The sequence below is a fragment of the Camelus ferus genome, chromosome 10 (genome assembly GCF_009834535.1).
Source record: "Camelus ferus isolate YT-003-E chromosome 10, BCGSAC_Cfer_1.0, whole genome shotgun sequence".
NCBI lineage: Eukaryota > Metazoa > Chordata > Mammalia > Artiodactyla > Camelidae > Camelus > Camelus ferus.
Window position 1 is genome coordinate 39309045 of NC_045705.1, and position 27928 is coordinate 39336972.

General features: G+C 40.5%; 1 protein-coding gene and 1 long non-coding RNA gene across 26 annotated transcripts in view; one reads left to right on the plus strand and one right to left on the minus strand.

The window, feature by feature from the left end:
• DLG2 (discs large MAGUK scaffold protein 2) overlaps positions 1-27928 on the minus strand; it is a 1704777-nt gene that overhangs the window by 137056 nt on the left and 1539793 nt on the right. For all 25 annotated transcript variants that reach the window (XM_032488772.1, XM_032488771.1, XM_032488766.1 and 22 more), the window contains one exon: positions 12058-12172. In XM_032488772.1, coding sequence (XP_032344663.1) covers positions 12058-12172 — 115 coding nt within the window. The remainder of the gene's footprint in view (positions 1-12057; positions 12173-27928) is intronic.
• On the plus strand, positions 1657-27764 carry LOC116666405. Its single transcript, XR_004323231.1, has 3 exons — positions 1657-2011; positions 10682-10829; positions 27497-27764. It is a non-coding gene; the product is annotated as an uncharacterized LOC116666405 (long non-coding RNA).

Genomic DNA, 27928 nt, shown 5'->3' on the forward strand with positions numbered 1-27928 from the left:
AGACTAGAGTGTACTGCAGGTGCTAACTAAATATGAAATAACGACACCACTTAGCTTTTGGAAGATTTCCTGCAGTGGAGAGTGCCGACTAAAAGTAGGTAGTTGAAAGCTGACAGCAAGTGGGAATTTCAAGTTTCTCACTCCCTAAGAGGGCTGAAAGGTAATGTTTCTACATATCACAAAAGCTGGCATTATAGATCCTTGATATAAAGTACTCTTTCAGGTAAAAGACAAAGCTTGGCTCCTTGAAAATGCTCCCAGTGCCCATTTCGTGCTTCTTACACTTGCCACATGACATACTAAGGGAAACACACATGATTTCAGTTTTGAGCAAACAGTCCTAAAACCAGGCATCAGAAGGCCTGGCACCATGGGTGTGAGCCTGCGGGGCTGCACAGAGTCCCACACTTAATATTATGCTCTGCTCTCCCCGTCTTGATATTCCAATTTTTGAACATGAAGCCCCATTGTCACTTTGTACTGGGCCCCACAAATTGTGTAGCTGGTCATGGATCTCAGGCTGCATGTGCCCCCATGTGTGGGGCACTATGTGTGACAGGCACTTCCATTGTGTTCTTTGATGTGGGGCTTTATATGGACAGGGCTGCGCAGGCTCAGAACCTGCTGGCTGAAGAGGGGCAGAGAATTTGTTCAGGCCGTTGTCATGGCTGCAGCTCAGGGGGTCTCGCTCAATTTAGCCACAAATCCACGTGCTCTGGGCATCTTCCAACTAGAGGACAGGATCTAGGGTGACTGTATGATGGTCAGCTGCCCATTCAACATTTAATAACACAGAAGTAGTCCTACAGGAGTCATGCAGTATGTAACGTGGCAGTAAGTGAAACAGGAGGAAACACTAGACAAAGATACACGTGACCTGTGAGTTGCTGACATATCTTTAGAGACAGTGGACTAAGACAAGGGCTTGGCACCATTCTATGCTTGGAGATAAGAATAGATAATTTCATACTCTAAGCCTCAGATTGCTCATCTGAAAACTGGGAAAACAATACCTACTGAATATATATATCAAGTGAAATAAAATATATGAAAGTCCTTCAATAAAGCCACATGACACTGTAGGTGGGGGAATGGGACATCTGGTTTAGGGTCTAGGCCCAGGCTAGCCTCTTATGGGCAAACTTCAAACCTGGTCTCCATTTTCTCTTCTTTACAATGAGGCTAAAAATAGCCATCTCTCATAGGCTTTTATGAGAATTAAATAAGATAATCCACATAAGGTGCTTGGCAAATGGCCTGGCATTGAATAGGATACAATTATAATTAGCTGTTTATTATTATGAGGTATTTTTTAAAAACTTGTGAATGTCCTTGTTTCTGTTCTTACTGATTTATAATAAAAAGGAAAATGGATTTGAAGTCTATACTATTTTTAATATGGTATTTGTGGTGGGAGAGGGTATAGCTCAGTGGTAGAGTACCTGCTTAGCACGCACGAGGTCCTAGGTTCAATCCGCAGTACCTCCCTTAAAATAAATAAATAAATAAATAAACCTAATTACCTCCTCTGCCTCCCCACCCCCAAAAACATGGAATTTGGCTAAATGAGTTTTTAAAAAAACACAGAAACAATTATCATTACTGAACAGGACAGCTTACTCACCTGACCAAGAAGAGACAAGGACATCTGTTAGGCCCAGAACAATTTGCAAGCCATGAGGTAATTGAGTAAAATTTTAATTAAAAGTTAAATGCTCTCCAATCTAGTAATATCTATAACTCATTCACTTGATTGAGTCAGCAGTGCTGATACAGACTGTAACCGGGCAAATCTCCATTCGAGAGGTGCTCACCACCCGGTGGAGGGGACAAGTGAGTCAATGGATGGGCGGTGGAGAGGGTGTGAAGGTTAGAAGGGAGTTTATATGGTGCAGAGGCACACAGAGGAGCACGTGCTTAACTCAACCAGCATCTATCAACCGTTGGTGATTCTCCAAATACCTTCTTCTGTTTCACTGTCAAGTTAACTGCTATTCCAAAAATTCATTCAGTAAGTATTTAAAGAACTCTTAACATGTTAGGCACTGTTTCAAACACTGAGATGAAAGGACCAATGCCTTGAGTCTAGTCCCTTGCTCTTAACCTAATCTTGTGACTGAGGGTGAAGATTCCCTCAGTTTTCCCATGTGCTCACCTCTCACCTGTTCTCTCTTGTCAACATTCTATGCCTTGCCTTTTGTTGTTCTCCCTCCTTTCTAGTTAGAGCTGTTTGGATTGTTCTTGGAAGTAGTAATTTTGGGCTAAAAGGCTAAGTCTCTCCTCTGGAGATGTGAAATTTCTGGAAATATGATTACCATGGGGTGAGAGGGAAGAGCAGGACCCAGGTTGGTGGAGTGTCTCAAGATGCCTCACTAATCTTTTTAACCCCAGGGCACAGTACAGTCTAAGGTGGATGGTTATGGCTCTGAAAAAATTTTCTGGAGGATCAAGTGGGTGAGTGAGTGAATGAATGAGGGTCCACTATTAATGAAAATGATATCTGGATTCTAGAACTTGGAATGGAGGGATAGAGAAAACAATGTGATGGTCAACGGAAGGGTCATCCATGGTAATTTTGTCCCTCTTACTATAGAAACTTAAAAATTAAAAACCTTCCAAAATCAGGGCCAGCCTGTGATTTTAGGGGAAGGAGAAACCTCCACTAGGTCTCCAGTGACTCCTCCTCCTTTCTATTTCTAGCACAAAATTAGCTGCCTGAAAAAGCCTTTTGTTCCACAATTAAGGACGCACTTAAAAATGCAAATGCTTGAAAGAGTGAGCATCATGCTAATGAGTTGCAAGACATAAAGGAAGAATCTAAATCTATTTTGCTTTACAGGAGGCACCAGCTTAGGGGGCAGACTTTGAGCACTCAAAGGGGGAAAGGGACTTCCCCTTTACCTAACGAGGCCCGTCTGGCAGGTTCTTTCATAGGCTTAGTTTAATTAATCCTAGCAACAAGCCTGTGAATTAGGTGTTATGTCCATTTTATACATGAGAAACTCAAGTTGCAGCAACTGATAAGCTGTGAAGTCTGGACCAGAAGTCAGGTCGATGTGGAGGAAGTCTGTATAGAGTAAAAACCAAATAGACGGTCTATCAATATGAATGTAACCTCGGCTCCTACAGGGTTAACTTCCTCTGCACTGTATTGCAGTACAATGAGCATGGGCTTCAGAGAGAGACATACCTGGGTAGAGAATATGGCTTGGCTACAAGCACCATGGGTAGGTTATTTTTAAACCTCTCTGGCCTTCTAGAAGGTTCCTCCTCTGTAGTATGGCGATAATAATCATATCTGTGTCACAGCACTCTTTTGAGGTTTAAATGAAGTCAGGAGTAAAGCTCAGACACATAAGCCTTGGCCCCTCAGTGTGGCTGGGGCTGCCCACCCTGACTTTGCAATGCCCTCTCCAGATTACTCTGGTTTCCCAAGTTTAGACTTTCTCCAGACTTTCTGCCTCATCTTGTTCAGCTGTTTCAGGTACCTGGTCATGTCTCCCCCAGTAAGATTTTAAGAGAGTTAGGAACCTCTGAATCCAAGGTGCTGCAATACATCGTATTTCTGAAAGAATAAGTGATGATTTTGCTAAATAAGAATATATGAGTGAATGAATAGGAGGCATTAAAAATGCCATCACTGGCCAGTGCTGTGCCAAACAAGCCCTGGGCAGGGGACGCACACAGCTGACTGTAACATGTCCTCTGGGGACAGCTGCTGAGAGGGTATTGGGTCCAAGGTTGGAAAGGAAGAAGATAAAAATATGATTTGTAATCAAGTCCACAGATGCCATGGCTTTGCCTTAAATGATCTTGAGAAATGCACACAAGTGAAGTTGGAAACAGCTTTGCACTGGTGCAAAGTCCCCTGACATGCTCCAATTCTACATTCTTCCTTAGCATCCCCAGGTTACTGACCAGTGAGTGGGAAGTAGAGGGGAAGGATATGTTATTGTGAAGAAGGAGGAGGAGGAGGAGAAAGAGGAAGAGGAGAAGGAGAAGGACCAGAGTCTCTTACTTACATGACAATGTTTCTTTCCCCTCCCACCAAAATCAATCAGGTGAGAATATCTTTCCCCTAGAATAAGAACTCATCAGGATGAAGAACCCTGGGTGAGATTTTTGTGCAAAACTGTCCTCGATGTAACTTGTAGCTGTATGTCCCTGGAATAGGAAGACTAAGGTGCTGAGTACAAGAACCAGCATGAGGCTCACCCTGAACCCTGCCTCTACCCCAGGTCCTCTCACTAGGAAGGTATAGGCTGTGTGTCATGGTCTAAATCTTTGATTGATTTAGCCCCAGTTGAAAGCAGGTCACAGAGTTCAGTAGGCGAATGAAGTAGCCTGAATGGCCCTGAGAGCCTGATGTGTCCTGGAAATCCCAGCACCAGCAGGTCACGCTTGTGTCCTCAGGACACGGCCAGACTCCAGGCACTTGGTATTGGACTTCCATAGAACTGACTGCTCAAAGGTCTTGCCTTATATTCTAATTTTTTTCTTTCACATCTGTATAGGAAACTGTCTAGGGATTAATTCATTCAACAAATATTTACTAAGGAGACTTCTTTATGCCAAGACTGTGGTGTAAGGCACTAAGGATATAATAAAACTAAGACGTTAATTGGGATTTGCAGGTTCAGTATTGAACCATTTTTGAACCAGTATTTCCATTTCAAGGAGCTTTTACCATGAAGCCTTAATAAAGACTAGAGTGATCACTATTTTAACAGATGAGTTTTAAATACCAGTAGTCTTCTGGGCAGATTTCACCACAGGAAGCCTTATAGGCATGTTGTAAAGATTAAAATAGGTTAATAATTGCAAGGCATATAACTCATGAGGTATCAGGAAAGGACAGTTACAATAATGATCTGCATACTATTCGAACTGCCTACAGATATGGACACTGAGACTCCTGAGGGAAGGAGATCTGTCTTCTTATTCATCTCTGTATCTTTCACATCTACTGCAGACTGGTACATTGGTGCTAAGTCCGTGAAACCACATCTGCTGAATGAAAGAATCAATGTACTGATCATTCAGAGTGAAAAAACTTTATGTTAAACAACGGGGCAGGAGGCAGACCTAAGCGCATTTGTCATATTATATAGCCTTGGAAGCAAAAACTGTCAGAGAAAGAAAGTTTGAGTTACTAGTTCAAAACGTGGACTTAAGGGGGAGGGTATAGCATGGTAGCGGTAGAGCATGTGTTTAACATGCATGAGGTCCTGGGTTCAATCCCCAGTACCTCCACTAAAATAAATAAATAAACCTAATTACCTCCTCAACCAAAAATAAAATAAAATAAATAAAATAAAATAAAATAAAATAAAATAAAATAAAATAAGGACTTAGAATCAGTGTAAAAAGAAGTAAGTCCTTCAAATCCAGAACAGAAACTGTGAGCACATGGCTTAAGAGTGGCTGAAAAATGCAGAGGGAAAGTGGAAGAAATTGCAGGGACAGGGACACTCATAACACCCATGAAGAACTGGAAGGGTCAGGTGTAAGCAAAGTGGCCCCTTACTCTTAGCTGTGTCTCCAACTGACTTCCTTTCAGGTTCTACCTCTGGGTAGACCCTTGTGGGGGATGAGAAACACCTGGTGAGTTGTCAGAGCTGGGCACGCTGGAGCTGTAGAACCCCAGCTTCCCCTTCAGCTTCCCTGGGGTCTAGAGGAGTAGCAATGTACAAGGGCTCCAGAGGGTGTGGAGAAAAGGGCACCCTCCTACACTGATGGTGGGAATGCAGTCTGGTGCAGCCACTGTGGAACAGTATGGAAATTCCTCAAAAGACTAGGAATAGACTTACCATATGACCCAGTAATCCCATTCCTGGGCATATATCTAGAAGAATCTCTAATTTGAAAAGATACCTGTACCCCAGTGTTCATATTAGCACTATACACAATAGCCAATACATGGAAACAACCTAAATGTCCATCAACAGATGGCTGGATAAGGAAGCTGTAGTATATTTATACAAAGGAATACCACTCAGCCATAAAAAAGAATAAAATATTGAGATTTGCAGATTCTAATTAATATATATAAAATAGATAAACAAGTTTATACTGTATAGCACAGGGAACTATATTCAGTGTCTTACAGTAACTATGGTGAAGAAGAATATGAGAATGAATGTATGTATGTTCCTATGTGACTGAAATATTGTGCTGTACACTAGAAATTGACACAACATTGTAAACTGACTGTACTTCAACAAAAATATATTAAAACTGAAAAAAAAAAGAATAAAATAATGCCATTTGCAGCAACATGGATGGGCCTGGAGATCATTATTCTAAGTGAAATAAGCCAGAAAGAGAAAGAAAAATACCATATGATATCACTCATATGTGGAATCCAAAAAAAGACAAAAGAAGACACAAGTGAACTTATTTACAAAACAGACTCACTGACATAGAAAACAAACTTATGGTTACCAGGGAGGAAAAGGGGTGGGAAAGGATAAATTGGGAGTTTGAGATTTGCAGACACTAACAACTACATATAAAATAGATACACAACAAGTTTCTACTGTATAGCGCAGGGAACTATATTCACTATCTTGTAGTAACCTATCATGAAAAAGAACATGAAAATGAATATATGTATGTGTATGTATGACTGAAACATTATGCTGTACACCAGAAATTGACACATTGTAAACTGACTATACTTCAATTAAAAAAAAGTGGGGTGCTCCAGGAAGTCTGTCCTCCTCCCTTGCTGAAGGAAAGCTGAAAAAACAGTGTCTCATTCACAAACAATTCTATATTCTCTTTGTCCTGCAGTTGACAGGCTGTCTTTCTAATATGGTGATAAATACCGCCACCGTTAATCAATTGCTTCCCATGTGCCAGATATTTAAATTCACTATTGTATTTAATCCTCATGACCGCTTTATGGTGTTCCATTACTACTCCAATCCCACAGATAGGGACGCTAAAATCAGAGCGACTGACGTTTCCAAGATCTCTGAGCTAGTAAGTGGCAGAGCCAAGATTCACATGTTAGTATGTCTGGCACAATCCAGCAACTGTGATCTTAAATAAGCACTGCTCTCACACACAGGACCTGAATGTCTAGCTCACGTCTGGTCCAGCTTTGTGATCTTGGGGCAACTATTTAGCTTCTCTGAGTCTCAGTTTCTTCCCTCTGTAAAATGGAGGAAATAGCCCCCGACTCTGTGGGGTGCCAGGAGGATCACAAGGGGACATATATGCAGAGTACTGACATAATGGGTGACCCACAGAAGGTGGTTGACAAATATTTCCCTCCACTTTCACTTCCTCATCTGTACCAGGGAGAACTGCCTTCCAAGGGTCTGGGATCCCAGGGACACTAACTGTAATGCAGGGAAGAGGCGCTCTGCTGTCTGTCTGTGTGCTGTGTCACCTGCCCGGAGTATTCCTTCTGCAAGCTGCAGATCACAACCCCTGAGAGATTATTAAATCAAGTTAATGAGTTGTGACCGTCATGTTTTTTAAAAAGAGGGAGACAAACAAAATGGAAAATAGCAAATTCTACTATACATAAGACATGTTGATACGATGTAATGAAATTTTTCTTTCAGCTTGATGTGGGTATGTATTTACTGAGTCATGGTGAATAATGTATTTCTTACATTAAGTAAAAAGACTCGAAGGCCTCTGGGTTAACTCGTATAAAATCCTCAAGAATCAGTTCAGATGTCCTTGCATGAGGGAGCAGTAAAAGATTCCTGGCCTTTCTAGGGCAAACTTTTCATGTCACTCTGCATTGCGGTCGTCTTCCCCAAGTCTGCCTCCCCTGTCGGATGTGAGTTTCTTGGGGACAGACAGGAGACATGACTTTTAGTGCTGGGTCCACAGTGCCTGTTAGAGGTCCTGGCATGGAATATACGTTCGAAAAACGCTTGATGAATGCATAAATAAACCATAGAAACTGTCTTTTAAACCTAAATTCACAACAGAAAGGTTAGTCACTTGAACTCTCAAAATCAATTATCTTTTACCAACAAATGAACATGGGCCGAGTTTCTCTTTTACATTCTTTCCTGTGACTTTTTATTCCCCACTGATAGACTTACCAGCTTTTTCTCTTCCCTCCTCCATTCTCCCAGTGTCCTGGGTGTTCTTGCTCTCTTTATCAAAAAAGGGATCTCAACTTTGCCATCTGCACTTTTGTGTAAATTTAGCCCCCTCTATCTCTGACCTTTCTCAGCAGCTTTCAGAGATAAAGGTGTGTCCCTACTGGCAGCAGGAAAGCCTTATTCTGTCATACCGATGCTTTTACCAGCTGATAGATAAGAAAAGAAGTGCATATTTCAGAGGCAATGAGACCTCAACCTGCTCATATGGAGAATGTCCAAGGTCACGCAACAAAGCCCATGTGCCAGTGGCTCACGAGCCCAAGTGCATCTATGACTGAAGAATTGGTAATGTACTTGTGGAGCACTGTGAAAAATATTTCCTTCAAATTTTTAACATTATTTACTTTGATGGTTCTACAACTATATATGTTTCACAATGCAAGAGATACCCAATGCACAGAGCCCACTAAATCAAATCCACCCAAATGATTTGCGGGGAACACGTATGCATCATCATTGGGGACAATCAAAGCCATTTGCACAGCACTGTCAAAGCACTTCAAGCACCTTACACCAAAGATTAAAAGGAAAAGAACTGCAACTAGATTGGAAAATAGGGAGGGTTGGCTCAAGTTTACACCACTGCCTGGCCCAGGTGTGCTAGTTCCCTCCTTCTCCCTTCTGCACTGTCAGGCACGCAAAGCGCTACCACCCGGGAGGATCATTTCTAGTAGGGGAATGGAGCCAGCTTCTGCACCTTCCTGAGAAGATGCATCCTCTGAGTCACGGCCAGGGCAGGGGTAAGGTTGGGAGCGCATGCGTGCGTGCGTGCGTGCGTGTGTGTGTATCTGTATGTGTCTGTGCGTAGGGGAAGAGGAGGTAAGTCCGAGGGAAAGAGTGGTTTCGTGGTGCAGACAAATATTCGACTAAGTCAGCTAAATTGTTTATTACAGGACAAAGAAGCTGCTTGCTTTCTGGTTTGGGTTTTGACTTCATAGAAAAATATGAATAGTACTAAAGAAATCCCATATGAAATCCCTATAGTGCAGTTTATCCTGTGTAAAAACCCCAAAGAGGTTTACGTTTGAATTTCTCCTCTCAACTAATCTATTCCTTAAGCCGAGAGCTGGCCGCTGTGCTGACAGCAGCACACTGGGATTCACAGCCAAAGTGCATTCAACTGCTGATACACATCAGCTCAGCTCTAGGCGGGCGGAGTGACGTATGGGACTGGGAGGTAGGAGCTCTGACTCTGCCACCCAACAGCTGGGGGGTCCTGGGGCTCAGTCTCCTCTTCGGTAAATTAAACAGTAAGTATGGTGATAGCTAAGGTTGCAGTCCCAGAATTACATAAAGCTAAGCTGAATGAAGAGACTAATACTCCAGGATGTCATTCTCAGATTAGAGACTTTTAAACCTAAGAGACGTGCTCATCATCTGGTATTTATATAGTAAGAGGAAGTCTGCTACTGATTTATTTTGAGAGAGCAACTAGTTGACTTTCCTAAATAAGTACAATCCACTGGCATTAGTTCTGTTCAAGTGCTCTAGAAGAAATAAGCATCTCTGTGAAAATCCTATAGCCAAAATTGGTGTTAAAAAAAAATCCCACACGACAAAGGTACAAACATACCAAATCATTCTGAGTAAGGATTCCCCTTAGGCCTTGCTATTTCATTTCATTTTCTAGCTTTAACTAATTAATTTAAATTAATGTATCATACTGCATGAGAACAAGGCCAGGGGATATTGTAAGTCCTTTCCCTCTGATTTTACTCTCTTCATGGTCTATATCACTTCCAAGTCTATACCTCTAAGAGTCATTTAGATGCTGAGGTCAGCCCTCTACAAGGTACTTTTGGTATCTTGCACAGAAATAATTTGGGAAATTTCCCATGAGGTGTCAGCTATTTTTGGGTCCCATTTAAAGGTGGTTCCTCCTTTCAATATAACCTCCAACTATTAGAATGTTAACAAGATAACATTCTTTATTACCTTAAGTCTTCATCTCTTTTGTATGTTATGGTTTTATTTACCATTTCAAATAATAAAGGTCTGATTCTGGTTAACACTACTATTTCAAAAAAGTCTATTACTTTAACACAATATCATCGTATCACTTCATTTAATTTTCCTAATCTTCCGCAACTTAATTAAAAGGACTAAGCTATTACAGTATACTTTCAGTAAACTCCTAGTACATTAACAGTTTTATGCATCCTATTTTTTTTTAACAAGATACCAAGACTGGTAATTTTTCTTTCCAGTCTTATTCTATATAACCATTTCATTTTCATTAGCTGATTTATCTCTATCTTATTAACCTAATTTGGCTCTTCCTAATTTGCTATCCAAGACTAAAACATTTCAAGATTAAAAAATATTTCTTATCACAAAGATCAGCAATACAACAGGAGTAAGGAGAACAGAAATAGCCACTTTTCATCATATTTGTTACATCACTTTAAGACATGTTCCAGGGTGGTTCTCAATGTTTCTTTCACAGATTACATGTAAATGTACCAAAATAATCTTCCAAAATGCAGCTGAACAAATTTGGGACATTGATATTCTGATTTTTTTTTTTTTCAAATTTAAAATCTCAGGGCTTCTGAAGTACTAGAACTCTCTGGAATAAGAAGGGACTCTATGCTTGTCAGAGAGGCCAGCAAATCAAGACCCTCGAGAACCTGCCACCTTTCGGAATCCTGCTCTCTCTTTGGCCCTGCTGTGCCCACCTAATGCACACAAAAGGTAACTTTATAGCCAAAGTGGAATCAACAGGACAAGTCAATTCAAGTACTTAAATTAATATGTATACTATGCACCTCATGCCAAGAAAAGACAGTAAAATTTCAGATGAGGATATGACCCTTGGTGGGAGTCAGACCAGATACTGGGGGAGAGAGAATACAGTGAGGATGGGTGTGGTTCCTCCACTGGTACCTGGATTCATTTTCTTCATCAATTGGGCATCACTCTCCCAGTTTGGCCATTAATGCATATATTATTATTTTTTATTAGTCATCATTTCTTTTCAATTGAATGGTAGTGGAATGAAGAATAGTTTCCAATTGGAATTAGGAAGATTTTCATAGATTTTATGGAAAAAAAAGGAAATAATGTTTTCATATAAAATCCTCAAAGAAATATGATGAACTATTTTTGAGAAAGAACTGGATATTTCAAATTCATTGAGTTTTTAAGAATAAGTTTTCTGTTTTTTTAAAAGTATAGTCAGCACTGATGCAGTATGTTTTGGAAGGAATATAGGAGGCTCATGCTAAGAAGAGGGGCATGTTACAGCTGAGTGACGATGGGTCATACCCAAGAGTTAACTACAGGGATGAAAGACCGGAAGGCATTTCAAGTTCAATCAATCATTGTTTTTTCTTGGTAAATTAATGAATTTCGTCAGGCAAGGAACAAGTAACCTTTTGTGGCTTTTTGTGGTTTGAGAAACAACTGGTAATAAGATGCCACAGAAGACAGTCATTCCACCAAAACTTTAAGAAAAAAAAAATCTCGTAACTCTTTGAGAGAGTACTTCTGATTTTCAATCAATACACCACAGTTAATACAACAGATATGATGCAGACTGGGAAGCACTATGGGAATATTTTCTTCCCATACTGATGGTAAGTAAGCAAAAGTCCAGGGCTTTGACTCACATATTCAATTTTAGATGTGTCAGAATTGAAAATGTTTCTTCTCACTATTTCCATTGCAACCTGTGCCAAGAACTTTACCCTGGATCACAACATGGTCAAAGAAATTGTTAAAAGCAGAGGCTTTTAACTAATTTAACATCATAACATTTCAATGATTTCCTCAACATGGTTAAACTTAAGGTCTTAGAGTGGTACATCGAGGAGTGGGGTTAATAAGAACACTTGTCCCACTGCTATAAGGCGCTGCCTTTGTCTCCCCAAGCTAATCACTCACAAGCGCAGATTACAGTGAGAAACACGCGGCTGCCTACCTGACATAGAGGGAGCGTTTCTGGTTAGTTCGCAGGGACCCGGACCCGGAGCTCATGCTGTGGTTCATCATCTGCTCTCGTAGGTCATGGATTTTGGCCTCAAATCGAGCGTAATCTGTGAATGGAAACAAAGGTGGCAAATTTGGTTCCGTGCCTTCAGCAAGTTAGAAATGCTGCACACACAAGGCAGCCCTTCATCCCTGTTGTGGGTTTCTTTGTCGAGCAACAGGGAGATGCGCAACTCAGGAATGGTAGAACACAGAGGGTTCGCTTCTGTATTATTTATTTGCAGACATTCACAAGAGGAAAGGAGCAAATCAGTTACTTCCCCAAAAGTAACTCTAAAACATACTGCCATCAAATTCCCAAGATGTGAAAAGTCCATAGGGGAGGAGGTGGAGGTTTTTATAAATGGGCAATACAAGGTACCCTTGTGGTGATGGAAACGTTCTCTGTCTTGACTGTGGTTGTGGATACAGGTACTTGTACATGTAATAAAATGACACAAAACTAACCACGCGCACACACACACACACACATAAGTGATTACAAGTAAAATGAGAAAATCGGAATAAATTTGATGGCTTACATCAATGTCAATATCTGGCTTGACATATAAAATGTTACCACTGGGTAAAACTGAATAAAAAGTATATAGGATTTCCCTGTATTATTTCTTACAACTGCATGTGAATCTATAATTATCTCAAAATAAAAGGCTTGATTTAGAAAAGAGAGGGAAAAAAATTGCAGAAGTCCATGGAATTACTGATGTTATAGGGGTTGAGGTGAGTTTCCAGTTACCCTCGGCCTGATAGACCAGACAGTCAAGTGCTTGATGATGAACTGTGTAGAAAACATCATTTAATTTTGCTAAGTTTTTTCTGCTGGGAGGCTGTAAGAATCTGATCACTTGGCATCATACCTCAGCTTTACCCTATAGCTTTAATATAAAACATCACATGCCACACGTCATTAATTTTAAGATACACAATATATTTAAATTAAGTATTAAATCTATTTTAGAAACATTGAAAGAAAAAAAGGGTCTAAAAAATCAAGGAAATAAAACTATTACACTAGTTTATCACAGGAAAAATTTTTTGTTATGTCAATCCAATAAAAATAAAAAAAGATTTTGAGATATTTATTAGCATAATTCAATATTCTTGATCCCAACTTGCTCTGTCATCTCCTTGTCACAACAGTGTCTTGCTTTAGGAAAATCCAGTAGGTGAAAGGCTCAATTTACCCACATGATAACTATGTTCATTGAAATTATAAATGGTCCTTTCAATTATGAACAAAACTCATCCTGAAGAATTTTAACAGGGGCTCTTAATATATTTTAGAAAATAATTTGATTTTCAATTCAATTTATTTTTAACTTTTCGCAAAAACACGAATGACTAAATGAATATAATAACTTTTCATAAAAACACGAATGACTGAATGTAACTGAGGATTATCTATTTACAGTGTATTTCAGATTCCTTATAATAAAAAGTTCCACAAAATTAAATTTAAATTCAATTTACCTGAACATCTATTGGTTGCTGTGGGGTAGAATTTCATAAAAGAAAACATCTGACTTTGGTTTTCAATGACAGACAACAATTAATTCTGAACGTTAAATACGTTTAAGGTTTAGTGCTCTAAAGATAAAAACCCTACTAGTTGATGGGAAATTTCTAGTGCTTAAGCAAAGTCTAGATTTGGAAGGCTTCCTGTTCAAAACTTTGCTTTGAATAATTAAATCCTAAGTGATTAAATAAGCAGAACACATAGTTAATCTAAAATCTATTATCCATAATTTAAGATATTTATTTCATTCCATTTTAGCAGAGAGAGAAAACACTTATTTACAACCATTTGTATGATGCTATATGCAGATTTAAATCATCCTGAGACAGTCATATTTTCTTGCCACCCTATTAAAAACCAATTAATCTTTATTGCTGGGCACATGGCAGATGCTGTGCTCAGGGCTTCAAGGACATTATTTCATTTCTTATTTAAATTATAAAACAAAGTACATGGATGTTGTAAAAATGTCAACTATATAGAAAAACACAAAATAAAAAACTCCCTCCTTCTTGTCTCTCACTGCTGTCCTTCCCTGCAGCCCTGCCTGCAGGTACATAGAGGGTGGATGCTGGACTTCTGCAGACATTTCTCAATTCATCTGAGTATATACATACACACATACCCACACACATGAGATCATAATTATGTATTATGCTAACGCTTTTTCCTTTAACAGTGTAACTTGGATCTTTTCCTACCTTCTCTCAAACAATAAGTATCATGTTTCTTAATACTCTTAATCACATTCCACTGTTCAGACTGTAATTTATTTAACAATTTCCATATAGGTAGACATTTGGGCCCATCCAGCCATTGCTGTCAGACAGGGATTTGGTGCACGGGAGCACGTTCACGGCAGGTCAGTAGAGCACTGTGACACGAGTCTCAGTCAAAGCTTTGCACAGACATCACACAGCCATTAGTATTTTTCAGAGAAAATAATCTAGCCAGGATCACCGAGTTGGACCTCTTGGTTTCTTCTGAGCCATGCTCCACACTGTCACTTGCTAAACACCATGCATCACCCCTAAGAATCACTAAATTTCCCATCTGTTCCCAGGACTCCTGCCTTTACCACTTGGATGACTTCACAGCCATGACAAAAACCTGAAATCCCACCTTTAACTGTCCCCCCTAAACACCTAATTAAGTGCCAGTCCTCAACCCCCTATGACTACTTGGCTACTTCACTGTACTTATCACCTCAAATTACAGTCATTTGTGCCGTTGCCCATCTTCCGCATTACACTGAGCTCACTGAGGCTTTCCCTGTTCCTAATCCAGTGTTTGGTATGCAGGAGGCATTTAATAATAGGTGATCATGGGATGGAAGGTATAGCTCAGGGGCAGAGTGTGTGCTTAGCATGCACAAGGTCCTGGGTTCAATCCCCAGTACCTCCATTAAGTAAATAAATAGACCTACTTATCTCATCTCTCAAAAAAAAATAGGTGATCATAAACATTTTCTGAATGAATGGATGAATAATGAATGAGGAAGTGAGCAGAATCATGAAATGAGTTCTGTTTGAAAATGCCTGCAGGTACTGAAATTGCCTGTTTTCAATATTATGGTTCTTTTAATGAAGAAAGACAAGATGTTTCTCCCTAGGACTTCTTTTTTCAAGGCTAATTATTCTGTCTAATGTCAAGGCTTTATTCCTGTCTAATCACTCCCAAAGCCCACTGTTATTTTCACCATTCTCTCGCAGCCTCTGTGCTCTCCCCACCTCAGCCGTGTCACATGGGAAACAGTTCCCTGATGTGTGACCTGGAGAACATCAGCACTTGGTTGGGCTCCTCCTCACCGTGTTCTCCTTACTCTGTGGCTCATTAGATCCCCCAAATGTTTCCTGCCATGCTTTTGACATGTTTATTCTATATCATATTCTACAGTGTTTACATTCCCCACTATGGATAGGGAGCTATTATATTGCTTATTGTATTGTATTCGTCTTAATTGGAACCCATCTCATTTTCAACTTCTCCACTTGGACAATGATGTTCATCCAAATCCTGTGTTCAAAAGTGTTTATCCCTCTGCTCCTTTTTGAAAAATAAAGCTTTACAAGTAATTTCATCCAAGCAAAAACAATAAGATCTGAGTTTACAAATATAAATGGCGTGTATATGTGCATGTGCGAGTGTGAGAGAGAGAGAGACAGAGAGGAGAGGGGCTATGTCCACAGGTTTATAGTTAGAAAGGCTCCAGAAATAAATAAGAAAGTATGCATAAAGTGTGAAGTATGTCTTCTTTATATTTTATAAAAGTGCTGAAAATTACATTTTCAACAAGTTAAAACAAAGACCTAACACCATCACATCCATTTATTCTTAATTCCCTCTCCTTTCCCCAAATGTTCCATTCAAATGAGATGTAATAGTGCTCAGTCTTTACATATTCCAAGGGAAAATTCATGTTTACTGAGCACCTGCAATAGACTAGTTTCTGTGGTACAAACTTAAAAATTATATTAGTTCTCCTAACAAAGCTCTGAGGTAGGTATATTATTTTAGAGATGAGGAAACAGGTTCAGAGAAGTTAACTATTTCACCGAAGTCACAGAGCTTCTAGGAAACAGAGCTCACTGGACATGGAGCTAGCATTCAACCCTGGATCTCTGTGAGGCCAGTTTGTTTTCATCACATCATGGGACCTATTATAATGCCACAATTCTTCCTTAGAACCCAAGTCCTCTTCAGTTCTCTATCACTCCCTCTTGACATCTTGCTCTCCTTCCTTTCACCTACTGCATTAATTATGTGCACGCTGGTCCTCTCCTTTATCGGCCCTATAAACTCTTGAGAGAGTGTGTATGCCCCACTCATCTCTGCTTCTCTCACCTCAAGGTCTACCATTCCTCCTTCCCTGTACACAGGATGGTATCAGGTGCTTGGCATATAATTTTGAAAAACATAGAACCTGAATGCATTTCCTTCTTGAATGGGACACTGACATGAAAACTAAGGATAATTCTGCAGTGGGGAACTGCATTAAAGAAGCAGCACCTTATTCTGTCTTACTTTGCATGAAATAGGTGGCTGGCAAATGCTTTTTAAATTACAAGTCATCTATCTGTTGTTTCTTCTGACCACTAAAACCAACTTCTAGGTAAATGTTCTAGAGTTTCAAGAAATATTACCTCTGGTTAGTTCTTTTTTTCCCCTCTATAAATGAGAAGCCAGGTTAAAAAAATCCAGGTTAAAAAAATCCACATTCCTAGGTATCTAAATCTAGACTGACTAGACACATTCATATTGGGATTGTGTCATTTTCATTCACTTAGACATGGTGGGTGATGACAGTTGAGAGGGTACAAGATTTGGATTATGCAGGGGTCAGAATCCTGGCTCTGCTATTTGTTAGTTGTGCATCATTATGAAAGTTATTAACCTTTCTGGGCTCAATTTCCTCATAAGCAGAATAGGAATAATTGTACCCACTTTGAGATACGCTGGGAAGATTATGAGAGAGAGCTGACGGACCTAAAGGGTTGGCTGTTGGTAATGACACAATTCTTCTTGTTAATGTTCACATGTAATTCAACACCTACTCTTGTTCACTGCTTGCAAAAGTCAAAACCCCTTTCTGTACTGGGCAAAATAGAAACCTGTGTCTGCTCTTAGAGCCCCCTAATATTGCCTTACTCTGCCTGTTATGAACTGATGTCTCCTCCAGGACAAAGAGGAATAAATCACAGATGGCCATACTTTGGGACACTTGGCACCGGGATGGAACTACTCACCTGTTAGGCAATCATTAAATGGCTTCTTGGGGTCCTCTCACCAATCCATAGTGATAGAGGCCAGGAGAATGATGCCCAATTCCAAAGCTGCTGCCTTTTCCAGGAATATCAGTGACCTCGCCCATCAGTATCATCTCAACACTGTGAGACATTGATGGACACTTGGATGGAGCAAGGGCAAGATGTGAACGTCACACACTACACATGAAGCGGGGGCAGGGCTGGTGTCTCTGCCATACACTTGCTTCTTCTGCAATTTGTCAAGTGTGCACAAGGAGACCCAGGGGCAAATCCACTCCATGACCCACACAGGAAAGGAGGTAGGGGTTATTTAATGCAATCGGTTTAATCTGCATTGACTTGAAACTGCCCAACTGCTTACGTCTTTAGAGATGGCTCAGATGGCCAGTCTTGTGTCTGAGAGAAGGGAACAATAAGCTTGCTGGGTAAGATGACAGCCTGACGTCACAGGCCTGGCCTCCCCCAGGTGAGCTGGGGGGCAGTGTACCCTTCACAGTTATGACCTCATCCAGCTGACTCACGTTGTCAGTCCCCAGAGGAAGCAGTGAGCAGAGCAGAACTGGGAACTCTAGGTGACGAGACCAGCTTTCAGTCTCAATCCAGTCATTTACTACCAATGGTGCCTTGGGATGCTACTGAGCTTCAGTCTGCTCTGGTGTACATTGTGAGATTCCTCTCACACGGTGGTTTGAGAATCAAAATGAGATTTGACGCAAAGCATTTTGTAAATGTAAGAGAGTTGCTTGTGTTGCTATTGTGGTGGCTCCTGTTAGGACACATGCATATCCAGGCTTTAGTCCCACTAATGGGGACAGTAGCATCCTCTTCCTACATGCTCACTACGGACGTGTGTGCAGCTTTAACAACAACTGGTAAATCATTGGGAAGATTCTGCACATCCAAGCAGAACAGGCTGCTCTCCTGCAGAGTTATCCATTTCCACACTCCAGGGGAAGTAGTCTGAAAAGATCACCTGCTGCTCACCCATAAAGTGGTACTTTTTTTTAAAACATTTTTTTTGTGGAAGTGTAGTTGATTTACTACATAAAAAATGGATAAACAACAAGGATCTACTGTATAGCACAGGGAACTGTATTCAATTTTTTGTAATAACATATAATGGAAAAGAATCTGAAAAGAAAAAATATCTGTGTACGTATATGTAAAATTGAATCGCTCTGCTGTATACCTGAAACTAACATTGTAAAGAAGTGATGCTTTTTAACAGACAAACCTGAGAGAGAAGACTGCGGTGGCTTATAAGTTAAGGAAGCCTGAGCTTTGGAGCACCTTCCAGTAGGGCTGGGGCAAAAATCAATAATGTGCAGTCTACTGGTGACACAACATTGTTCACCTGAACATGACCCTTGCTGTCACCAGGGTCCAGAAGGGTGTATGGGGAAAATGCAGGTGGAATAGTTTACATCTATCCTTAGCACAGCATCTTATCACTGTTCTGGGGATGACATACTGGTAAGCAATGGTAAATGCTTCCATTTCTTTGGGGGAAGTACTTTCTTTTATTTATTCAGCAAACGTTATTACACGCTAGGCACAATGCTAATTGCTAGGGATATTGAATCCACTGGACAGACCTTTGACTCCAGGGGCTCACAGGCTGGTGCACAGCATTTAACTTTCTGGTTTCTTGGGGTAAATATAAAAAGAGCACCTACCATTTAAATATCTGCTCCTATATGAGTATCAAGCACTTTCTATATATATATGAAAACATAAGTCAATTTACAATGTTGTATCAGTTGCTGGTGTCATACATGGACATATATATATTCATTTTTCATATTCTTTTTCACCGTAAGTTACTACAAGATATGGCACTTTCTAAATTGTAACAAGATAGCACTATGGTGGGAAGAGACAATACAGTCAGATATATGTTACAATGGAGAACCTGAGGCAGGTTAAATCTTTGCAAAAGACCATACGGTTGCTGGTAGAGTGAGAAGAGCAACTAGGGTCTGAAAGCCTGGAGTCAGTTGCTGCATCTGAGTCTTGGCTCTGAGTTGATATTGGGAAAATCCCTTACTCTCTCAGAGATGCTGTCTCCTCCTCTGTAAAATGGGGACATCTTCTCTGCTCCTATACAATGTTGTTCTAAACATCTAATACAGTGTACTTCATTTGCATCATTTTAAGCAGTATTGATTTTAAAAAGCAGCATCAATTACTAATAACAGCACTGTTTTTGGAGAGGGTGAACTCGAGACTCATTCAGATATCACAAGTTGGAATGTATGTGTGTAGAAGGGGGAAGACGTTAGCCTTATAATCAATGTAATATGATAAGTAAAAGTGCTTAACACTAGACAATTCCCGACAAATCAATCAGTGCTCCCTCACCACTAGACTCTTCCCCAAACAGGCATGCGCAGGAGGATCGCCAGAGAATACTCGTTATGTCTCAAGCCCAAGAAGCAATACTTTGTGAAAATTCTTTTGTATAATGAATGATACAAAAATAATTCTATTTACTTGGAGCTCAGGAAAGAACTGACAGTTCACATTTCACCACCTCTTCTTTTCTTAGTGGTCCTGAAATTTCAGAGCCAGAAAGGCACAGAAGGGCCCCTGCCAGGTTACACCAGGCTTTAGAGACAGCCTTAGAGCTTTCTGACTCTGGCAGTTTTTCAGGTAGTCGTGCTGGGAGGGCTGCTGTTTTTCCAGACTAGTAGCGAAGATGGGCTTCTCTCCCACATGTGTATGGACATGCCCACCTGCCCTCGAGAGAGCTGACCTCTGGCCACGGGGAGGATCTTCAGTGGATCTCCCCAGGCTGGTTATTCCGCCTAAGCATCTTACTGGCCTTTTACCCCAACTCCTGACTTAACTCATTTCTCAGGTTGCCAACCTGCTTCTGTGTTAAAGTAGTGACATGGAATTTTTCACTGCTAAAGATTCACAGATGTTATGTGGTTTAACTTCTGATCCAAACTACTGTGTGTGTGTGTCTGTGTCTGTGTGTGACACGGGGGTGGGGGGTGGGGGAGACAAAGAGAGAGAGAGAGATACACAGATTAAAAACTAAATTCACCAAAATCCAACTATAACAGAGAATCCCAGACAATAGGGTGAGTCCACTATGTTTTCTGAATCCCACAAGGTAAGAGATCTCCGGCACTGAGCATTAAGAACTGAGTTATGGACACCTTAAGGGCAAGACAACGTCATACTTTCTCTGTATCCCTAACATCTGGAACAGAGTGTGACATAATCAGTCAACAAATGTTAATATAAATGTGCTGAATTGGGCAAGCTAAACAAAGACTTTGGGGAAAAACACTGACCCTTTCATTTGCCAAACCTACTACAAAGTAGATCAGATCTTTTAGAATAATTTTTAATAATAGTCTGATTTAAGATATGTTGTTTCCTTCCCTCTCTCTCTTTCTCTCTCCCCTTTTCTCTCTTTCTCAGTAGAACAGGGATCATTTGTTTTGACTAGAACAATTTTTTTGTGCAGCCTGGCTGGAGACCCTTTAAGGAGGTTTCAGTAAACACTCAGGAATTCTTTAATGTGTGAAATGAAGTAAGTTCTTTAGGCAAACGACAGTCTGAATCCCCAACCAGCTATTTTGTACAATATGCGCATAACTTTGAAAGTTAGATATGTCAAATTTCAGTTTGGCTTTATGCAAGCTTTGTTTTATGGATTCATAAAAGCAGATTTTCTTTGATTATCAGGAATATTGCAAAGTGGAGTCAGCCCAGAAACTTTTTGAATTTGGCAAAGCCTGTGTCTTCAGGCAATTGGGAGTTGCCTGGTGTAATGCTATTTTTTTTAAAGGTTCTGAAATAAGTAGGATCCAACTTTAAATGTTAAGTTCACCGCTGATTCACAATGTGGATTTTGTGCAAATTATTCAACCTGGAGAAGACTTGGTTTTGGTTTTCTCATATATACAATAATAGAAAAACAACATGTGCCTCATCATATTGTTTGAAGATTAAATGCAATAATAGTATTTGTAAATGGCAGAGTTCAGTGCCAGGAATAAACTAGGTGCTCAATAAATGGAAAAGAAAGATTAAGATCTCTTGATGCTTTCTATTCCTCAATCATAAAAAGGAAATATTAATACCCCACTTATGTCACAAGGTTGCTGTGAGGATCAAATGAAGAAACAGATATAAAAATGTTTGATAAACTGAATTGCACCATATAAAGTGATGATAATAACAAATCATATCAATACAGCCTTCTTAAAAAATCCCACTCTGCCTAGAAGATTATTTCCTCAGCACCTGAAATTTGTCTCAAAAGCTGTAGAATCAGATTTCTGTCTTGGCTGTGGAAATAAAGCTAAATAGGGCATCATGGTTAAGAGAGTAAATGTGAAACTCTGAGGGGAAAATGGAAAATTCTGATATCATTAGGGCCTAGCTGCCAATAGCAATTTTCTCTAAAGATTTTGCTGGTAGGTTGGGCAAAAGGCTCAGAGCTGAGATGCACAGGCTGTAGTTTAATTGGTGTGATCTGTAGCTAATGGTGCATCAGAAGAAGGAGCTGTGCTTCCAAATTTAAGGCAAAATGCTTAAGACTACATCCAACCAGATAAGAAAGCCTTCCTTGGCAAATACAAATATTGAATCTTTGCTGGATTTGCCCTGTTCCTTCTTTTGTATTAAAATCATGGAGCTAGAAGCTAAAATAATAATGTTCAAGCTTCCTGTGTTCTACTGCAATAATAATCAGTTAGGTCTTGCCCAGTGAAAAGGGTGATATTCTTGCCTAATTATAGACCTGCGCAGAGAGAGAAGATGAAGCAGTCTGGCTCTAGAGGCAGGCAGGTTGGCCGTCCCCTTGCATGTGACATAAGGGGAACAAATATCTGTCTTGCCTCCATGACATTCCTATCAGATTTACCCTTTAATAGCATCTTGAGAAATTACATATTGTGTTGGAGGATAAGCCACCATCCCTAGATAAACAGAAGCACAATGGGAAGAAAACTAAGAGAAAATAGAGGCTCAGAGAGGCTAGACAATTTGCCCTAGGTCACACAGCAGAGCTGGGACTCGAATCCAGATATTCTAGTTCTGGCCTCGTTCAGTGCTTTTTTCACGACGTTGATTCTACACTCCCCTCTACAAGTGACTGTGCTATTCTGTCTTTCGTTCCTGACATGTACTGTCTGGCCTGGTCACCCTAAGTGACCGTTTAACCACCAATTTCTGATACAGCTACAGACTCATATTTATAATGAATTCTATAAGCTAGGTTGGTAAGATCAAAATGAAAAGGCTTTGTTTGGTCTCTCCAATATGCTTCCCAAATGAAAGGTTCTCAATATGTCGTTAGGGTGATTCTGGGTTTAAGGCTCGAAGTCAGCTGGAAACCATGATTCCTGTTGGTGCAGGTGTTCCAGGCTTGGGGCTGACGGCCAGGTTCACATTGCTCCAAAGAGCACACACCGGGCACTCATAGGGCTGTGAGGCAGGAGATGCTCAGGAGAGAGAGCAAGCAGCCCTGCCTCTGATACCACAGAATCGGCAACAATTTGGGGCAGAGGTTCCCCGGAGAGGCTGCAGAGAGCAAGGCCATGTTACAGCATGAAAAATAAATAAGGCTGAGGGTGGGAGCACTTCCTAAAGCTAAACTTACATAATAGACTTTGGGTTTTTTTTTTTTTTCTTTCTTAACTTTAAAGTATTTTTTCTTACTTTTTGGTTGTTAAAATGTCCTTTTTATACTTTAGAGGTATAATCACCAAATGTAATGTACAGTGCTTGCTTGGATCCTGATTAGGAAAAAGAAATTTTTATGTCATTACAGGCTGCACATTAGATCATACCAAGAATTATTTTTAATTCTGTGGGGTATGACATAGCATTGTGGTAATATAAGAACATGTTGTCGTTTTTTTCTTTATAGTTCCTGCATATTGTAGAGATGAACAGAGATACTGTTGGGATTTTTTTTTTTTAATATATTGGCAAAGAAAATACTTCAAGTGATAAAAAGCAAATTGGCAAACTTGACCAGTTATTGAATATGGGTGACAAGTACATGAGCGTTCTTTGTAAAATTCTATTTTTGTATGTTTGAAAATGTTCAAAATAGAAAAAAATTGATTTTTGTAAAAGAGTAAACATCTTAATTTGATACAATTTAAAAGCTGACAGCACTATGTCAAGTCCTCCTCACTAGCACAGTAGGCTGGGATGACAGGACCTGGCCCCTCCTGGCTCTTCCCCCACGTGCCCCCAAGTGTGTCACTCTGAGCCCTGGTTTGTTCACAGTGAAGTAGGTATAGTACACCTAGACCTGGCATCATTTTGAGATTTCACTGAGGTAACAGCCATGAAATGGCTGCTCAAATGCTTCTGTTCAATCAGCAAACATTTCTTGAACATCAACCATGGTGAAGCTCTGTGCTAGACACCAGTGACAAGATGTTAAAATGCGGTCCTTGCACATAAGGACTTCCCATTACTGTGATCTAATGTCTACATTGATTTCCACAGTGATGGCAATTCCAGGACTAGCTCGAGCTTCTTGTCTACAATTCTCAGTAAAGGCAAGAAGGTCCCTGCTGAACTCCCCAGCTCATCTTTTTCTTAACCCTCCTTTTCGGTTTTCTCAGACTCTAGCTTTTGAGATTTTCTCAGTCCCATTCTTTTCTAGCTGCAAAACATCATCCATGCTGTCCCCTCTGCCTGGAACACCTTTCCCATCAGTCTTCACCTAGCTTTCCCTTCTTGTCTTCAACATCATTTCCTCAGACAGCTCCCAGGCCTATGATAGGTCCTTCCAACAAATATGACTGATAATTCTCCTCTGCAGAACTCCACTTGCAGGAAACTAGTTAATCATCTGTAAGGACTTGCTTATTATTGGTGAGGCACATGGTGGATGTTTGAGAAAATGTTTGATATCTGATGGAGTGGAGTTGCTGGTGTGACTGTTCCCCCTTCGTCCTGATGAAAAAGTGACCTAGCCATTCTGCAAATGGCGAGAATTTGATAAATGTGTTCTATTCCTCCATGGCTCTCCCACTAAAAAGAAGAGGCAAAAGGAAGAATTGCCAAAGATATGGATCGAAAGAACTATTTACCCTTCACTTCTTTCCCATCATAATTATCTATTTCTGAATCCTAAAACAGCTAGATTCTTCTCCAATCCTAAGATTCCCTTTTACTTCGTGAGATGCTATATGTGTTCCTATTTATTATCTTAATATTGCAAGTATTTTATGGCATGCAACCAGAAAAATCACATAATGGGAAATTACCCACAGCCCCCAAACAAACAAACAAGAGCTGAACAGAACTTCGGCTCAATTTATGGTAACAATTTTGTGCTCAGTTTAGCTATTTTTATGGCGTAGAAAAAATTATTTTGCTTATTTCACTGTTTCTTTTCTACAAAACTGTTTCCCTGATTTTTGGCAAAAGATCTATAAGAAAAGTAAAGAACTCCCTGGGTGTACATGAAGTTGAAATTGTCATTTAAGTACAGACAAAGTGTAACCCTATAATGTCCTCTGCACAGTATCACTTGCTAAGAAATTTGAACTCTAAAACAAAGATAATAGGGAACCACTGGGTGTCTTTTAAGGGATATATTGTATTTGTCACTTAGCTAGCAGCATTCTGATGAAGAGGCCGGACAGTGACAATAGAGAGATCAGAAACCTCCTGGAAGTCATTGAGGTGTCTCTTTCAATGGCCCAGTGAGAGATGGCGAGGACAGTGGGAGTGGAGAAGAGGGTACAGACGTCTGGGAGGTGTAAATAAGAGGCTTTGCTGATTAGTTCAATGTGGCAGATAAGAAAGAGAGTGGACGAGTCCAGGGTTCCCTCAGGTTTCCAGCCTGAGCAACTGACTGAGAATAGAAAAGGAGGTGCCATTGAGGAAAGTAAAGAAAAAGAGTCCATGTTGGCACACTGATTTTGAGGGGACGTCATTACAGCCCAGCATTCTCGTGCCAGTGACTAGGAGTACAGGGAGAGACATCTTTAACAAGTGAAAGCAATTTATAAACTAGATGCTTTCCTGGGTCTATGGAACTTTTTTTTTTTTTTTTTTAATAGCGGTACTGGGGATTGAACCCAGGACCTCGTGCATGCTAAGCATGCACTCTACCACTGAGCTATACCCTCCCCTCTATGGAACTGTTATAGATGAAGGTTGTTGTGCAGTTCCAGTGTGACAGGGTTGTGTGAAACACATACTAATCTTATCATTTCTATCCTCTAGACACATGGAAAAAATGAGAAAATAATAACGTAAGTAACCATTAAAAGGGACTTCTATGCACAAATAAATAAAAATATGCTATGGGAAAATCGATCCCTGTAGAACCGAATCAGGCAGATTTATCTTTCTCTTGATTAATAATTTAAGAAGCAATCCCAGGCATGCTGCTTCTGGAGATGTAGGAGTAGCTCTTATAATTAGACTCTAATCTGAACCGTGAGGGTGAGGATCAGAAAGCTGACTCAGCCTGGTGTCAATTCCTTGCAACTTGCACAATGAAAGGCTAAAACTTTGGAAGATGTAGGATGACTGACTGAAGCCCAGTTCTGGGGGTTGCTTCAGCACAGTCACATGACAAGGTCTTTCAGTTAGTACCTGCTGAAAAATTCACTCTTCGTCGCCTTTAGTCTGAGCCTGGAAAATATCCGTGGGACCAGCTTTGGGATGGTGTTTCTGCTTCCAATTCAAGAACCAGAAATCAACGCACTCCAATAAGTCTCCTCTTTATTTAAACTCAGAGCTGGCTTCTATGGATCAATCCAAGAAATTGCGCATTTAAATATCATCTAGTTATGTTTGTCCTACTGTAGAATGAATTTACAGATCCACAAAAACTCACCAAGCCCACTCTGGCCCACAGAGAACTGCAACAGACCAGCAGGTCTCTAGCTGGCCCCTTCTGGATTCATCAGGACAGAAAATGTGTGAACAGGACATCTTTTACACAGAAGCCAGTTCTGAACAGGAATTTGATGAGCCTTGCCCACCCTGATTAGTTTCTTTTCCATTTTGAGATGTTATCTACCTCCTTCTATTTTTTTTTACTTTTTAAGTTTTATCTCCTAAAGCTATATAGAACAAATCCTCTCCCCTATGTAACCCTTGAGAGAGAAAGAGAGAAACAGAGAAAGAAAGAAGGAAGGAAGGAAGGAAAGAAAGGAAGAGAAGGAGGAAGGAAAGGAAGAAAATGGAAGAGAATAGGAAGAGAGGAAGAGGGGTATGGGGGCAGGAGGAAGGAAAGCTCTCATTTCCCCTGGTTTCCTTGTCTCTTTAGGTTAAACAACCTCTTCCCCCTCACATCCTTCAGCTGTTCCTCTCAGGGCAGTTCTGGACCCTCCACCAGTCTCTGCTGCCCTCTCTCACAGCAGTCATCACCTGGGTTTCTTTTCTCTTCTTTTCTTTTTGTGGTACTATTTGTCTTCATCCTACCCCAGCTCCTGTTGGCTCAGCCCCTTCTTAACTCATTTCTGGCTTCTTCATGGGTGTCTGGCTGGCTCATGACAGCGCATGAGAAATGACTGCCATGTACATGTAACGTGTGCATGAATGGATAAATCCACGTTCTGACTTCCTCAGTATTCCCTGCTTTCTCCCTGCCCTTTTTGCAATGGGTTCTCCCTAGAATGAACATGATAGACCAGGTATAATTTAATACATTTAAATGTCCTAGAGGTGTTTCTTCTTTAAAGGTTCCTTTTTTAACATTCCCCTGTTCTTAATTCATGAATATCTAATCTCCTTAAGTATATTCATTACTATTATTTTCCAGGTTTCCTCTCTTCCCTGCATTATCTTTAGATTTTCCGTAGTCTTTTCAGTTCTGTTTTTGTTTTAAGGATGCCCTGAAATGCCTGGTGATCCCTGTTTGTAAACCCAAATGAAGGAGGCACAGAGATGCTGACTGGAGGCTCTGTGTGCACAGGCAGGGACTGTGGACTAGTGGTCATCACTTCCTAGTGATAAGCTGGGGACTAATTTATTTTGGAGATACCCAAATATCAGGAACCGGAAATCTCTACGTTTAGGCCATTTCCATTTCCTCAGAATGCCGTAACATTGTGTTTTTGTTTTTGTTTTTGTTTTTTCAGGTTAAAGTCCCAGTTGCTGAGTTCTGGAAGGAAAGGAAAGGGAGACCTGAAGCATGGAGATGGGGGTGAAGGCCTCATCATTTACTACATACTTTACCTAATACTTTTGTCCCCTGTGCAGTGTCTTGCCCCAACCCTGATCCATATATGATGCCTCAAATCCAGAGATTCTTTGGCTTAATTTGCTGAGGTGAGCCTGGTTGGCAGGTAGAGGGAGGATCTGGGTCTGCAAAGCTCCTTATAAGACTTCTAAACAATTTTGTTTTCAGTCCTTCCCGACATCCCTGCCTTCAGATACCCAAGGCCTTTAATACCTGAATTTCCCCAGGATTATGTACTTCTCATTGGCCTCATACCCCCTGTAAAGAAAATCAGCCCGGTCTCCCACCTGTGTGGGGGACCCGTTCTTCCCTATGGTGTGCTCGTTCCCTC